We start from the raw sequence: 17,500 nt of genomic DNA on the forward strand, positions 1-17,500 counted from the left end.
TAAGTGACTAAACTCCTCTTACTGATTGGCCGTTTCTGGTGACAGTGGTGGTGGTGGTGGTGACTGGTTTAGTGCTGAGCTAGTTAACTAGTCAGTCCACCGTTTGTTTAAGCGACTAAACTCCTCTTACTGATTGGCCGTGTCTGGTGACGGTGGTGGTGACTGGTTTAGTACTGAGCTAGTTAACTAGTTAGGCCACCGTTTGTTTAAGTGACTAAACTCCTCTTACTGATTGGCCATGTCTGGTGACTGGTTTAGAGCTGAGCTAGTTAACTAGTCAGTCCACCGTTTGTTTAAGTGACTAAACTCCTCTTACTGATTGGCCATGTTTGGTGAAGGTGGTGGTGACTGGTTTAGTGCTGAGCTAGTTAACTAGTTAGGCCACCGTTAGTTTAAGTGAGTAAACTCCTCTTACTGATTGGCCGTGACGAGTGATGGTGACGGTGGTGGTGACTGGTTAAGTGTTGAGCTAGTTAACTAGTTAGGCCACCGTTTGTTTAAGTGACTAAACTCCTCTTACTGATTGGCCGTTTCTGGTGACAGTGGTGGTGGTGGTGGTGACTGGTTTAGTGCTGAGCTAGTTAACTAGTTAGGCCACCGTTTGTTTAAGTGACTAAACTCCTCTTACTGATTGGCCGTGACGAGTGATGGTGACGGTGGTGTTGACTGGTTTAGTGCTGAGCTAGTTAACTAGTTAGGCCACCGTTTGTTTAAGTGACTAAACTCCTCTTACTGATTGGCCGTGTCGGGTGGTGACGGTGGTGGTGACTGGTTTAGAGCTGAGCTAGTTAACTAGTTAGACCACCGTTTGTTTAAGTGATTAAACTCCTCTTACTGATTGGCCGTGTCTGGTGGTGACGGTGGTGGTGGTGACTGGTTTAGTGCTGAGCTAGTTAACTAGTTAGGCCACCGTTAGTTTAAGTGACTAAACTCCTCTTACTGATTGGCCGTGTCTGGTGAAGGTGGTGGTGGTGACTGGTTAAGTGCTGAGCTAGTTAACTAGTTAGGCCACCGTTTGTTTAAGTGACTAAACTCCTCTTACTGATTGGCCGTGTCGGGTGGTGACGGTGGTGGTGACCGGTTAAGTGCTGAGCTAGTTAACTAGTTAGGCCACCGTTTGTTTAAGTGACTAAACTCCTCTTACTGATTGGCCGTGTCTGGTGGTGACGGTCGTCGTGACTGGTTTAGTACTGAGCTAGTTAACTAGTTAGGCCACCGTTTGTTTAAGTGACTAAACTCCTCTTACTGATTGGCCGTTTCTGGTGACAGTGGTGGTGGTGGTGACTGGTTTAGAGCTGAGCTAGTTAACTAGTCAGTCCACCGTTTGTTTAAGTGACTAAACTCCTCTTACTGATTGGCCGTTTCTGGTGACAGTGGTGGTGGTGGTGACTGGTTTAGTGCTGAGCTAGTTAACTAGTTAGGCCACCGTTTGTTTAAGTGACTAAACTCCTCTTACTGATTGGCCGTGACGAGTGATGGTGACGGTGGTGTTGACTGGTTTAGTGCTGAGCTAGTTAACTAGTTAGGCCACCGTTTGTTTAAGTGACTAAACTCCTCTTAATGATTGGCCATGTCTGGTGACGGTGGTGGTGGTGATTGGTTTAGAGCTGAGCTAGTTAACTAGTTAGGCCACCGTTTGTTTAAGTGACTAAACTCCTCTTAATGATTGGCCATGTCTGGTGACGGTGGTGGTGGTGATTGGTTTAGAGCTGAGCTAGTTAACTAGTTAGGCCACCGTTTGTTTAAGTGACTAAACTCCTCTTACTGATTGGCCGTGTCTGGTGGTGATGGTGACTGGTTTAGTGCTGAGCTAGTTAACTAGTCAGGCCACCGTTAATTTAAGTGACTAAACTCCTCTTACTGATTGGCCGTGTCTGGTGATGGTGGTGGTGACTGGTTTAGTGGTGAGCTAGTTAACTAGTTAGGCCACCGTTTGTTTAAGTGACTAAACTCCTCTTACTGATTGGCCGTGACGAGTGATGGTGACGGTGGTGGTGACTGGTTAAGTGCTGAGCTAGTTAACTAGTTAGGCCACCGTTTGTTTAAGTGACTAAACTCCTCTTACTGATTGGCTGTGTCTGGTGACCGTGGTGATGACTGGTTAAGTGCTGAGCTAGTTAACTAGTTAGGCCACCGTTTGTTTAAGTGACTAAACTCCTCTTACTGATTGGCCGTGTCTGGTGACAGTGGTGGTGATTGGTTAAGTGCTGAGCTAGTTAACTAGTCAGGCCACGGTTTGTTTAAGTGACTAAACTCCTCTTACTGATTGGCCGTGTCTGGTGACGGTGGTCGTGACTGGTTTAGTACTGAGCTAGTTAACTAGTTAGGCCACCGTTTGTTTAAGTGACTAAACTCCTCTTACTGATTGGCCGTGTCACGTGGTGACGGTTGTGGTGACTGGTTTAGTACTGAGCTAGTTAACTAGTTAGGCCACCGTTAGTTTAAGTGACTAAACTCCTCTTACTGATTGGCCGTGTCTGGTGACGGTGGTGATGACTGGTTAAGTGCTGAGCTAGTTAACTAGTTAGGCCACCGTTAGTTTAAGTGACTAAACTCCTCTTACTGATTGGCCGTGACGGGTGGTGACGGTGGTGGTGACTGGTTTAGTACTGAGCTAGTTAACTAGTTAGGCCACCGTTTGTTTAAGTGACCAAACTCCTCTTACTGATTGGCCGTGACCGGGTGACGGTGGTGATGACTGGTTTAGAGCTGAGCTAGTTAACTAGTCAGGCCGCCGTTTGTTTAAGTGACTAAACTCCTCTTACTGATTGGCCGTTTCTGGTGACAGTGGTGGTGGTGGTGACTGGTTTAGTGCTGAGCTAGTTAACTAGTTAGGCCACCGTTTGTTTAAGTGACTAAACTCCTCTTACTGATTGGCCGTGACGAGTGATGGTGACGGTGGTGTTGACTGGTTTAGTGCTGAGCTAGTTAACTAGTTAGGCCACCGTTTGTTTAAGTGACTAAACTCCTCTTACTGATTGGCCGTGTCGGGTGGTCACGGTGGTGGTGACTAGTTTAGTGCTGAGCTAGTTAACTAGTTAGGCCACCGTTTGTTTAAGTGACTAAACTCCTCTTACTGATTGGCCGTGTCGGGTGGTGACGGTGGTGGTGACTGGTATAGTACTGAGCTAGTTAACTAGTCAGTCCACGGTTTGTTTAAGTGACTAAACTCCTCTTACTGATTGGCCGTGTCTGGTGACGGTGGTGGTGGTGACTGGTTTAGTACTGAGCTAGTTAACTAGTTAGGCCACCGTTTGTTTAAGTGACTAAACTCCTCTTACTGATTGGCCGTGTCTGGTGACGGTGGTGGTGGTGACTGGTTTAGTACTGAGCTAGTTAACTAGTTAGGCCACCGTTTGTTTAAGTGACTAAACTCCTCTTACTGATTGGCCGTGTCTGGTGACGGTGGTGGTGGTGACTGGTTTAGTGCTGAGCTAGTTAACTAGTTAGGCCACCGTTTGTTTAAGTGACTAAACTCCTCTTACTGATTGGCCGTGACGGGTGATGGTGACGGTGGTGGTGACTGGTTTAGTACTGAGCTAGTTAACTAGTTAGGCCACCGTTTGTTTAAGTGACTAAACTCCTCTTACTGATTGGCCGTGTCTGGTGGTGACGGTGGTGATGACTGGTTTAGTGCTGAGCTAGTTAACTAGTTAGGCCACCGTTTGTTTAAGTGACTAAACTCCTCTTACTGATTGGCCGGGACGGGTGGTGATGGTGGTCGTGACTGGTTTAGTGCTGAGCTAGTTAACTAGTTAGGCCACCGTTTGTTTAAGTGACTAAACTCCTCTTACTGATTGGCCGTGTCTGGTGACGGTGGTGATGACTGGTTTAGAGCTGAGCTAGTTAACTAGTTAGGCCACCGTTTGTTTAAGTGACTAAACTCCTCTTACTGATTGGCCGTGTTTGGTGAAGGTGGCGGTGGTGGTGGCTGGTTTAGTGCTGAGCTAGTTAACTAGTTAGGCCACCGTTTGTTTAAGTGACTAAACTCCTCTTACTGATTGGCCGTGTCTGGTGACGGTGGTCGTGACTGGTTTAGTGCTGAGCTATCTTCTTTGGTTCTTTCGGTAAAGTCACGTAGAATGAGAATAAAATAATAAATTGATAAAATAAAATAACACAATAATATTCTCACGACGTTTCGGCCACAACACAAGCGGCCTTCATCAGGTGAAGGGGGCGAGACTGTCTGGTAGGACAGCGCTGGAGTGAGAGAGCCACGTTCAGATCACGGCTTTTAAGCTGTGTGAGAGGAACAAAGAGCCTTGACACAGGAATTAGCATAACATTTAGCATTGAAATGGCTGAATGATTAGCTTGTGACTGGTCACAGAAATAGCTATGTTAAAAGTTAAAGCATACACATCCGCAGAGGCACCCATTGTTAAAAGGAATTAGCATAGAATTTAGCATTGAAATAGCTAAGTTAAGGCATACACATCCGCAGAGGCACCCCTTGACAATGGGATTAGCATAGAATTTAGCATTGAAATGGCTGAGTGATTCGCTTGTAACTGCTACAGAAATAGCTACGTTGAAGTCAGAGCATACACATTCACCGAGGCACTTAGTACAAATCAAACAGGAGAATTTAGCATTGAAATAACTAGGCGAATTTAGCATTGAAATAACTGGGTGATTTGCTAGTGACTGGTCACAGAAATGACTACACATCTGAGCTATTCACAGTACTATATAGTGAACCAATAAAAACTAAAATATAAATTACCTTCATGTTATCAATAAACTCTATATTCTCCAATCAGCTAAGCTACCAACCATAAGTCGTTATATATCACAATGCTATATGGCGAAAAAATGGGTGGATTCTTACCCTCAAATTTCCGTACCACGGATAGCTATGGGCCCCGTTCAGACGGACGAGTTCGTCCATGGTCGGAACAGAGGAGGGGGAGAGAGACAGCTGCGAGGCCCTAGTATGCTCCATGTTGTAAACCATACCATTAACCGTGGTGTGAGAGGTATTAAGAGGCAATGCTGGCGAAAGAGCTGCGGTCTGAAGGACATCGTAAAATTACAATTAATTAAGAACAGAAATGATTTAACACATCTTTCCAGTGGTTACTAAGCCTGAATCCATCTTCTCGGTTGAAATTGTCTCTGTGCTTGTATATGTGAATGGCCTCATGAACGAATCTCTCATGGTAGCCGGTTGGTTTGCAAAGAACCTCCGTCTTGGAGAAGTCAATGTCATGTGAGCCCACTGAATTGTAATAGTGGTCTGCCACGGCAGAGGAGTTCGTCTTACCGTGTTTCAAGTCTGCTTTATGTTCGCGGATGCGGTCCGAGATATGTCTTTTGGTTTCTCCAATGTAGCTACTACCACAGAGGCACTTTAGTTTGTAAACGCCTGGGTACTGTATGTCTGGAAGAGCATCTTTTACAGATGGAACTAAATCACGGATTTTGTGTACTGTGTTGAATCGGACCTGGATCTTGTGTTTATTCAGGATTTTGGAGATCTTTTTAGTGACCCCTGCAATGTAGGGTAAGGTGATGGTTTTGAGTGGCTCCACAAGAGGATCCTTCTTCATGACTGGAGTGATGGCTTTGCGGATTGTGTAGTCGGAGTAGCCATTAGCCCTGAGAGCCTGGTGTACGTGCTTGAGTTCACTGGTAATGTGTTCCTGGTCGGAAATGCATTGGGCTCTATGGTATAGAGTCTTGATGAGGCAGTTCTTCTGGGATGGATGGTGGTGGGAATCCGGTTTCAAGTAAGCATCTGTATGGGTAGCTTTCCTGTAGACAGAGTGGCTCATTGAACCATCATGTCTCCTTTTAATTAAGACATCCAGAAAGGGTAGTTTGCCATCTTTTTCGACCTCCATGGTAAATCTGATGGCTGGGTGTATGGAATTGATGTGGTCGCGGAATTGGTCTAGAGCAGGCTGGCCATGTGGCCAGATGACAAAGGTGTCATCAACGTACCTCTTCCATAAGGTCGGGCGTAGAGTGGCAGTCTGGATGGCGTCAGTTTCAAATTTTTCCATGAATACGTTGGCTACAACCGGAGATAGGGGGGAGCCCATTGGGGTGCCCTCAGTTTGTTTGTAGAAAGTTCCATTCCAGGTGAAGTATGTGTTGGTTAAGCAATGTCTCACCAGGGGGGGTACATCAGTATGCAGTCCTTGATGAACCAGGTCTTCAATGATAGCGATGGTGTCAGGTACCGGGACTTTGGTGAACAAGGACACCACATCAAAACTGACAAGCAGGTCGTTTGGGGACAGGGAAATGTCTTTGATTGTCGATACCAGGTGAGTAGAATTTAGTACCGCAGAGGTGGTTTTTCCAGTGAAAGGTCGCAGTATATCAGCAAGAAAACGTGCCAGTTTGTAGGTGGGGGAGTTGATAGTAGAGACGATGGGACGAAGGGGTGTATCTTCTTTGTGTATCTTTGGAAGGCCATATAATCTTGGTGGTCTGGCAGCAGAGGGTTTCAACGAGAACTGTTTGATCTCATCAATTAATGCTGTTGAATCAGAGATAATTTTGTTCGTTTTGGTGACCAGGCTGTTGGTGGGATCTCTTTTTATTTTTGTATAGCTGCCATCGTTGAGTAGTTCTTGAATTTTGTTGTTATATTCTGTTTTGTCCATGATGACAGTGGCATTGCCTTTGTCGGCTGAGAGAACGACAATATCATCCCTCTTTTTTAATTGAGATAATTCAAAACGTTCGTCTTTGCTGATGTTGCTGGGTGGCAACTTAGCGTTTTTGAGGGTTGCAGCGATTTCAGATCTTGCTACGTCTGCAGAGATGTGACTCAAGCCCTTGAGTGCAACGTCAACATGGGCAATGATATCATTAACCGGTAAGTGTCTCGGTGTGACAGCAAAGTTTAGACCTTTAGCTAAAACGGATTTCAGACCATCAGAAATGGAACTGTTACTGCGATTAATTACGACTTTGTTGACGTCTATCTTTTCGGTGTGTGGATCCGATTTTTTGCTGGAGAGGTGATTGAATTTGGAAATCAAATTGTCCCTACATTTGTTCGACATAGTGGCAGCCGAAGAGGTAGTCATATTGTCTACATGTTCCCAATCCGATGTAGACATTGTTGCTGTCAATTTTAAGTGTGATTTGTAGAGTGTCTTGTCTAACTGATCGAGTTCGGTGCGTGTAAGTCTGATTTTTTCCGAGATAAGAGCGAAGCTAGTTCTAGCTAGAATTCGTTTTGCATTGAGAGAAGTTGCAACAGCAGAGGTTAGTGTAAATGCGGTTGGTATTACCTTAGAGTCGCGGCATCTCTTCAGAAAGGTGAGAGACTCGATTAGTTGAGCCTTCTTATCCCGAAGTCTGTTGAATGATCTTAAGGATGTGTGGAATCCCTCCCCGTAGAGGCGGTTAAATTTCGATTTAAAGCTTTCGTGACTGCAATGATTCATCTTCTTTGGTTCTTTCGGTAAAGTCACGTAGAATGAGAATAAAATAATAAATTGATAAAATAAAATAACACAATAATATTCTCACGACGTTTCGGCCACAACACAAGCGGCCTTCATCAGGTGAAGGGGGCGAGACTGTCTGGTAGGACAGCGCTGGAGTGAGAGAGCCACGTTCAGATCACGGCTTTTAAGCTGTGTGAGAGGAACAAAGAGCCTTGACACAGGAATTAGCATAACATTTAGCATTGAAATGGCTGAAACGAACGTTTTGAATTATCTCAATTAAAAAAGAGGGATGATATTGTCGTTCTCTCAGCCGACAAGGGCAATGCCACTGTCATCATGGACAAAACAGAATATAACAACAAAATTCAAGAACTACTCAACGATGGCAGCTATACAAAAATAAAAAGAGATCCCACCAACAGCCTGGTCACCAAAACGAACAAAATTATCTCTGATTCAACAGCATTAATTGATGAGATCAAACAGTTCTCGTTGAAGCCCTCTGCTGCCAGACCACCAAGATTATATGGCCTTCCAAAGATACACAAAGAAGATACACCCCTTCGTCCCATCGTCTCTACTATCAACTCCCCCACCTACAAACTGGCACGTTTTCTTGCTGATATACTGCGACCTTTCACTGGAAAAACCACCTCTGCGGTACTAAATTCTACTCACCTGGTATCGACAATCAAAGACATTTCCCTGTCCCCAAACGACCTGCTTGTCAGTTTTGATGTGGTGTCCTTGTTCACCAAAGTCCCGGTACCTGACACCATCGCTATCATTGAAGACCTGGTTCATCAAGGACTGCATACTGATGTACCCCCCCTGGTGAGACATTGCTTAACCAACACATACTTCACCTGGAATGGAACTTTCTACAAACAAACTGAGGGCACCCCAATGGGCTCCCCCCTATCTCCGGTTGTAGCCAACGTATTCATGGAAAAATTTGAAACTGACGCCATCCAGACTGCCACTCTACGCCCGACCTTATGGAAGAGGTACGTTGATGACACCTTTGTCATCTGGCCACATGGCCAGCCTGCTCTAGACCAATTCCGCGACCACATCAATTCCATACACCCAGCCATCAGATTTACCATGGAGGTCGAAAAAGATGGCAAACTACCCTTTCTGGATGTCTTAATTAAAAGGAGACATGATGGTTCAATGAGCCACTCTGTCTACAGGAAAGCTACCCATACAGATGCTTACTTGAAACCGGATTCCCACCACCATCCATCCCAGAAGAACTGCCTCATCAAGACTCTATACCATAGAGCCCAATGCATTTCCGACCAGGAACACATTACCAGTGAACTCAAGCACGTACACCAGGCTCTCAGGGCTAATGGCTACTCCGACTACACAATCCGCAAAGCCATCACTCCAGTCATGAAGAAGGATCCTCTTGTGGAGCCACTCAAAACCATCACCTTACCCTACATTGCAGGGGTCACTAAAAAGATCTCCAAAATCCTGAATAAACACAAGATCCAGGTCCGATTCAACACAGTACACAAAATCCGTGATTTAGTTCCATCTGTAAAAGATGCTCTTCCAGACATACAGTACCCAGGCGTTTACAAACTAAAGTGCCTCTGTGGTAGTAGCTACATTGGAGAAACCAAAAGACATATCTCGGACCGCATCCGCGAACATAAAGCAGACTTGAAACACGGTAAGACGAACTCCTCTGCCGTGGCAGACCACTGTTACAATTCAGTGGGCTCACATGACATTGACTTCTCCAAGACGGAGGTTCTTTGCAAACCAACCGGCTACCATGAGAGATTCGTTCATGAGGCCATTCACATATACAAGCACAGAGACAATTTCAACCGAGAAGATGGATTCAGGCTTAGTAACCACTGGAAAGATGTGTTAAATCATTTCTGTTCTTAATTAATTGTAATTTTACGATGTCCTTCAGACCGCAGCTCTTTCGCCAGCATTGCCTCTTAATACCTCTCACACCACGGTTAATGGTATGGTTTACAACATGGAGCATACTAGGGCCTCGCAGCTGTCTCTCTCCCCCTCCTCTGTTCCGACCATGGACGAACTCGTCCGTCTGAACGGGGCCCATAGCTATCCGTGGTACGGAAATTTGAGGGTAAGAATCCACCCATTTTTTCGCCATATAGCATTGTGATATATAACGACTTATGGTTGGTAGCTTAGCTGATTGGAGAATATAGAGTTTATTGATAACATGAAGGTAATTTATATTTTAGTTTTTATTGGTTCACTATATAGTACTGTGAATAGCTCAGATGTGTAGTCATTTCTGTGACCAGTCACTAGCAAATCACCCAGTTATTTCAATGCTAAATTCGCCTAGTTATTTCAATGCTAAATTCTCCTGTTTGATTTGTACTAAGTGCCTCGGTGAATGTGTATGCTCTGACTTCAACGTAGCTATTTCTGTAGCAGTTACAAGCGAATCACTCAGCCATTTCAATGCTAAATTCTATGCTAATCCCATTGTCAAGGGGTGCCTCTGCGGATGTGTATGCCTTAACTTAGCTATTTCAATGCTAAATTCTATGCTAATTCCTTTTAACAATGGGTGCCTCTGCGGATGTGTATGCTTTAACTTTTAACATAGCTATTTCTGTGACCAGTCACAAGCTAATCATTCAGCCATTTCAATGCTAAATGTTATGCTAATTCCTGTGTCAAGGCTCTTTGTTCCTCTCACACAGCTTAAAAGCCGTGATCTGAACGTGGCTCTCTCACTCCAGCGCTGTCCTACCAGACAGTCTCGCCCCCTTCACCTGATGAAGGCCGCTTGTGTTGTGGCCGAAACGTCGTGAGAATATTATTGTGTTATTTTATTTTATCAATTTATTATTTTATTCTCATTCTACGTGACTTTACCGAAAGAACCAAAGAAGATGAATCATTGCAGTCACGAAAGCTTTAAATCGAAATTTAGTGCTGAGCTAGTTAACTAGTTAGGCCACCGTTTGTTTAAGTGACTAAACTCCTCTTACTGTTTGGCTGTGTCTGGTGGTGACGGTGGTGGTGACTGGTTTAGTACTGAGCTAGTTAACTAGTCAGGCCACCGTTTGTTTAAGTGACTAAACTCCTCTTACTGATTGGGCCGTGACGGGTGACGGTGATGGTGGTGACTGGTTTAGAGCTGAGCTAGTTAACTAGTTAGGCCACCGTTTGTTTAAGTGACTAAACTCCTCTTACTGATTGGCCGTGTCTGGTGACGGTGGTGGTGGTGACTGGTTTAGTACTGAGCTAGTTAACTAGTTAGGCCACCGTTTGTTTAAGTGACTAAACTCCTCTTAATGATTGGCCATGTCTGGTGACGGTGGTGGTGGTGATTGGTTTAGAGCTGAGCTAGTTAACTAGTTAGGCCACCGTTAGTTTAAGTGACTAAACTCCTCTTACTGATTGGCCGTGACGGGTGATGGTGATGGTGACTGGTTTACAGCTGAGCTAGTTAACTAGTTAGGCCACCGTTTGTTTAAGTGACCAAACTCCTCTTACTGATTGGGCCGTGACGGGTGATGGTGACGGCAAATACAACAACGGAATGCTTCAGAGTGGCCTTTGCCCGGTGAGATACAAAAAAAAAACGTCGTTCAGTTGTATTTGCACGTATTGTTATCGTCAAATGATGTAACATTACAAATTTCGATTCGACAGAATTGGGGGCTGCACCGATGATCACCAACGCAGGCGAGTCTCTCACCAGGTGGGCGAAGCCGGGAGCCTTGATCTTGCAGCGATAGGGGCGGCTGCTTCCATCCGAGACCAGGTACACCCCAAACTCCCCCTACACAGACACAGACAAAGATCCCCCGTGTAGCCTCTAACAGACTGCAGGGGCAAGGGCTGATCGCTAGCACCTCACACACAGACACAGATCCCCCGTGTAGCCTGTAACAGACTGCAGGGGCAAGGGCTGATCGCTAGCACCTCACACACAGACACAGATCCCCCGTGTAGCCTGTAACAGACTGCAGGGGCAAGTGCTGATCGCTAGCACCTCACACACAGACAAAGAACCCCCGTGTAGCCTCTAACAGACTGCAGGGGCAAGTGCTGATCGCTAGCACCTCACACACAGACAAAGAACCCCCGTGTAGCCTCTAACAGACTGCAGGGGCAAGTGCTGATCGCTAGCACCTCACACACAGACACAGACAAAGATCCCCCGTGTAGCCTCTAACAGACTGCAGGGGCAAGGGCTGATCGCTAGCACCTCACACACAGACACAGATCCCCCGTGTAGCCTGTAACAGACTGCAGGGGCAAGTGCTGATCGCTAGCACCTCACACACAGACAAAGAACCCCCGTGTAGCCTCTAACAGACTGCAGGGGCAAGTGCTGATCGCTAGCACCTCACACACAGACAAAGAACCCCCGTGTAGCCTCTAACAGACTGCAGGGGCAAGTGCTGATCGCTAGCACCTCGCACACAGACACAGACAAAGAACCCCCGTGTAGCCTCTAACAGACTGCAGGGGCAAGTGCTGATCGCTAGCACCTCACACACAGACACAGACAAAGATCCCCCGTGTAGCCTGTAACATACTGCAGGGGCAAGGGCTGATCGCTAGCACCTCACACACAGACACAGATCCCCCGTGTAGCCTCTAACAGGCTGCAGGGGCAAGGGCTGATCGCTAGCACCTCGCACACAGACACAGACAAAGATCCCCCGTGTAGCCTGTAACATACTGCAGGGGCAAGGGCTGATCGCTAGCACCTCACACACAGACACAGATCCCCCGTGTAGCCTGTAACATACTGCAGGGGCAAGGGCTGATCGCTAGCACCTCGCCCACAGACACAGACAAAGATCCCCCGTGTAGCCTCTGACAGGCTGTAGGGGCAAGTGCTGTCAGCTAGCACCTCACATACAGACACAGACAAAGATCCCCCGTGTAGCCTCTAACAGACTGCAGGGGCAAGTGCTGATCGCTAGCACCTCACACACAGACACAGACAAAGATCCCCTGTGTAGCCTCTAACAGGCTGCAGGGGCAAGTGCTGTTAGCTAGCACCTCACACACAGACACAGACAAAGATCCCCCGTGTAGCCTCTAACAGGCTGCAGGGGCAAGTGCTGTTAGCTAGCACCTCACACACAGACACAGACAAAGATCCCCCATGTAGCCTCTAACAGACTGCAGGGGCAAGTGCTGTTAGCTAGCACCTCGCACACAGACACAGACAAAGATCCCCCGTGTAGCCTCTAACAGACTGCAGGGGCAAGTGCTGTTAGCTAGCACCTTGCACACAGACACAGACAAAGATCCCCCGTGTAGCCTCTAACAGACTGCAGGGGCAAGTGCTGTTAGCTAGCACCTCACACACAAACACAGACAAAGATCCCCCGTGTAGCCTCTAACAGACTGCAGGGGCAAGTGCTGTTAGCTAGCACCTCACACACAGACACAGACAAAGATCCCCCGTGTAGCCTCTAACAGACTGCAGGGGCAAGTGCTATTAGCTAGTACCTTACACAGAGAACCTGGTAACCAGGCATCTGGTAACCAGGTATAAGGTAACCAGGAATCTGATAACCAGGTATAAGGTAACCAGGTATAAGGTAACCAGGTATCTGATAACCAGCTATAAGGTAACCAGGTATAAGGTAACCAGGTATGAGGTAACCAGCTATAAGGTAACCAGGAATCTGATAACCAGGAATCTGATAACCAGGTATAAGGTAACCAGCTATAAGGTAACCAGCTATAAGGTAACCAGCTATAAGGTAACCAGCTATAAGGTAACCAGCTATAAGGTAACCAGCTATAAGGTAACCAGGTATCTGATAACCAGCTATAAGGTAACCCGGTATCTGATAACCAGCTATAAGGTAACCAGCTATAAAGTAACCAGCTATAAGGTAACCAGCTATAAGGTAACCAGCTATAAGCTAACCAGCTATAAGGTAACCAGGTATAAGGTAACCAGGTATAAGGTAACCAGCTATAAGGTAACCAGCTATAAGGTAACCAGCTACAAGGTAACCAGCTATAAGGTAACCAGCTACAAGGTAACCAGGTATAAGGTAACCAGCTATAAGGTAACCAGCTACAAGGTAACCAGCTATAAGGTGACCAGCTATGAGGTAACCAGCTATAAGGTAACCAGCTATAAGGTAACCAGGTATAAGGTAACCAGCTATAAGGTGACCAGCTACAAGGTAACCAGCTACAAGGTAACCAGCTATAAGGTAACCAGCTACAAGGTAACCAGGTATAAGGTAACCAGGTATAAGGTAACCAGCTATAAGGTAACCAGCTATAAGGTAACCAGCTACAAGGTAACCAGCTACAAGGTAACCAGCTATAAGGTAACCAGCTATAAGATAACCAGCTATAAGGTAACCAGCTATAAGGTAACCAGCTATAAGATAACCAGCTATAAGGTAACCAGGTATAAGGTAACCAGCTATAAGGTAACCAGGTATAAGGTAACCAGCTATAAGGTAACCAGCTATAAGGTAACCAGCTATAAGGTAACCAGCTATAAGGTAACCAGCTATAAGGTAACCAGCTATAAGGTAACCAGCTATAAGGTAACCAGCTATAAGGTAACCAGCTATAAGGTAACCAGCTATAAGGTAACCAGCTATAAGGTAACCAGCTACAAGGTAACCAGCTACAAGGTAACCAGCTACAAGGTAACCAGCTATAAGGTAACCAGCTACAAGGTAACCAGCTACAAGGTAACCAGCTACAAGGTAACCAGCTACAAGGTAACCCGCTACAAGGTAACCAGCTATAAGGTAACCAGCTATAAGGTAACCAGCTATAAGGTAACCAGCTATAAGGTAACCAGCTATAAGGTAACCAGCTACAAGGTAACCAGCTATAAGGTAACCAGCTATAAGGTAACCAGCTATAAGGTAACCAGCTACAAGGTAACCAGGTATAAGGTAACCAGCTACAAGGTACCAGCTATAAGGTAACCAGCTATAAGGTAACCAGCTACAAGGTAACCAGCTATAAGGTAACCAGCTATAAGGTAACCAGCTATAAGCTAACCAGCTACAAGGTAACCAGCTATAAGGTAACCAGCTACAAGGTAACCAGCTACAAGGTAACCAGCTACAAGGTAACCAGCTACAAGGTAACCCGCTATAAGGTAACCAGCTACAAGGTAACCAGCTACAAGGTAACCAGCTATGGTAACCAGCTATAAGGTAACCCGGTATCTGGCCGAGTGACCGAACCTTTGGAGCCTCGATGGCTGTGTAGGTGGCCCCTGGGGGCACCTGGTAGCCCTCCGTGTACAGCTTGAAGTGGTGGATCAGCGCCTCCATTGACGTCTGTGGTGGGGGGGGAGGTGGGGGGAAGAGTGGGGGGGGGAGGAGGGGGGGGGGGGTGGAGGGGGGGGGTGTCACGGAGGTCAGCGTCACAATCGCCAAAACCCGGCACAGACGCCCCCTTGACGTGAACCCAGCCTGGCACGAGCGCCGTGTGGATCCCGGCTCACGGTCAACGCCAAACAGCGGTGGACAGCGGTGGACAGCGGTGGACTGAACAGTCATCCTAGGCCTCGCCCTGGGAGCTGCGGTGAACCTCACCGACTCACTCACTCACTCACCCACCCACTTACTCACTCACTCACTCACCCACTCACTCACTCACCCACTCACCCACCCACTTACTCACTCACCCACCCACTTACTCACTCACCCACCCACTTACTCACTCACTCACCCAACCAACCACTCACCCACTCACTCACTTACTCACCCACTCACCCACTCACTCACCCACTCACTCACACACTCACCCAACCACTCACCACTCACACACTCACTCACCCACTCACTAACTCACCCACCTACTCACTCACTCACTCACCCACCCACTCACTCACCCACCCACTCACTCACTCACTCACCCACTCACTCACCCACCCACTCACTCACTCACTCACCCACTCACTTACTCACTCACTCACCCACTCACTCACTCACCCACTCACTCACCCACTCACTCACTCACCCAACCACTCACTCACCCACCCACTCACCCACCCACTCACCCACTCACTCACTCACTCACCCACTCACCCACTCACTCACTCACTCACCCACTCACCCACTCACTCACTCACCCACTCACCCACTCACTCACCCAACCACTCACTCACTCACCCACCCACCCACTCACTCACACACTCACCCACCCACCAACTCTCCCACCCACTCAACCCACCCACCCACCCACTAACCAACCCACCCACTAACCCACTCAACCCACCCACTCACCCAACCCACTCACTCACCCACTCAACCCACCCACCCACTAACAAACCCACCCACTAACCCACCCACTAACCCACCCATCCACTAATTGGCCCACCCACCCACTCAACCAGGCCACGTCCCCACCCACCCACTAACCCACCCACCCACTAACCCACCCACCCACCCACTCATTCACTCACTCATTCACTCACCCACCCACCCACCCACTCACCCACTCACTCAATGACTCACTCACTCACTCACCCACCCACTCACTCACTAACCCACCCACTCACTAACCCACCCACTCACCCACCCACTCACCCACTAACCCACCCACCCACTAACCCACCCACCCACCCACTCACTCACCCACTCACCCGCTAACCCACCCACTATCCCACCCACCCACTCACTAACCCACCCACCCACTATACCACCCACCCACTAACCCACCCACTAACCCACCCACTAACCCACCCACCCACCCACTAACCCACCCACTAACCCACCCACTCACCCACCCACCCACTAACCCACCCACCCACCCACTAACCCACCCACCCACTAACCCACCCACTCACCAACCCACCCACCCACCCACTAACCCACCCACCCACGTTACCTTCATCTCCGACCGCTTTGGTGGGGAGACTTTGGCATCGTCCACCTTGATCTCGCCCGTGGGCATCTGCGGGCGGTGGTCAGAATCACAATCAGAGGATTTAGACTGCAGCAGCAGGAGGAGGAGGAATCCGAAGAGCCATGAAGCTCTTTCATATCTCACACAGGTCCAGCGGAGGGGCACGGGCTCCGTACGTTGCAACAGCAACAACGACAAAGACACGGGGAGAGAGACACGGGGGGGAGAGACACGGGGAGAGAGACACGGGGGAGAGACACGGGGGGAGACACGGGGGGGGGGGAGACGGGGGGAGACACGGGGGGGGGGATGAGACACGGGGGGAGACACGGGGGGGAGACACGGGGGGGGGGAGACACGGGGGGGGATGAGACACGGGGGGAGACACGGGGGGAGACACGGGGGGGAGACACGGGGGGGAGACACGGGGGAGAGACACGGGGGGGGAGACACGGGGAGAGAGACACGGGGAGAGAGACACGGGGGGAGACACGGGGGGGGTGAGACACGGGGGGGAGGGGGGAAGACACGGGGGGGAGAGACACGGGGGGGGGGGAGACACGGGGGGGAGAGACACGGGGGGAGACACGGGGGGAGACACGGGGGGAGACACGGGGGGAGACACGGGGGGGGAGACACGGGGGGAGAGACACGGGGAGAGAGACACGGGGGGAGAGACACGGGGAGAGAGACACGGGGAGAGACACGGGGGGGGTGAGACACGGGGGGGGGGAGACACGGGGGGGGGAGACACGGGGGGGAGAGACACGGGGAGAGAGACACAGGGGGGAGGGGAGACGTGGGGAGAGACACGGGGGAGACACGGGGGGGAGACATGGGGGGAGACACAGGGGGAGACACGGGGAGAGAGACACGGGGAGAGAGACACGGGGGGGGAGACACGGGGAGAGAGACACGGGGGGGGAGACACGGGGGGAGACACGGGGGGAGACACGGGGGGATAAAAAAGACATTCCCATTGTGGTGGTGATGATGGCGGTGGTGGTGATGATGATGGTGGTGGTGGAAGCGGTGGTGCCGGTGATGGCGGTAATGATGGTGGTGGTGATGATGGCGGTGGTGGTGGTAGCGGTGATGATGGCGGTGGTAGTAGCGGTGATGGTGGTGACGGTGGCGATGATGATGGTGGTGGCGGTGGTGATGGCGGTGGTGATGGTGGTGGTGATGGCGTTGGT

At 48.8% G+C, this 17,500-nt stretch overlaps 1 protein-coding gene across 1 annotated transcript in view; it reads right to left on the bottom strand.

The window, feature by feature from the left end:
* Positions 1-17,500, bottom strand: part of LOC142908324 (NADH dehydrogenase [ubiquinone] iron-sulfur protein 2, mitochondrial-like) — a 31,054-nt gene that overhangs the window by 10,186 nt on the left and 3,368 nt on the right. The window contains exons 2-4 of the mRNA XM_076058871.1: positions 16,287-16,352; positions 14,636-14,731; positions 11,137-11,220 (exon numbers count right to left, since the gene is read on the bottom strand). Coding sequence (XP_075914986.1) covers positions 11,137-11,220; positions 14,636-14,731; positions 16,287-16,352 — 246 coding nt within the window. The remainder of the gene's footprint in view (positions 1-11,136; positions 11,221-14,635; positions 14,732-16,286; positions 16,353-17,500) is intronic.

This window comes from Petromyzon marinus (genome assembly GCF_048934315.1).
Source record: "Petromyzon marinus isolate PM22_M1 ecotype Great Lakes invasive population chromosome 80 unlocalized genomic scaffold, UKy_Petmar_22M1.pri1.0 chr80_unloc.1, whole genome shotgun sequence".
Taxonomy (NCBI): domain Eukaryota; kingdom Metazoa; phylum Chordata; class Hyperoartia; order Petromyzontiformes; family Petromyzontidae; genus Petromyzon; species Petromyzon marinus.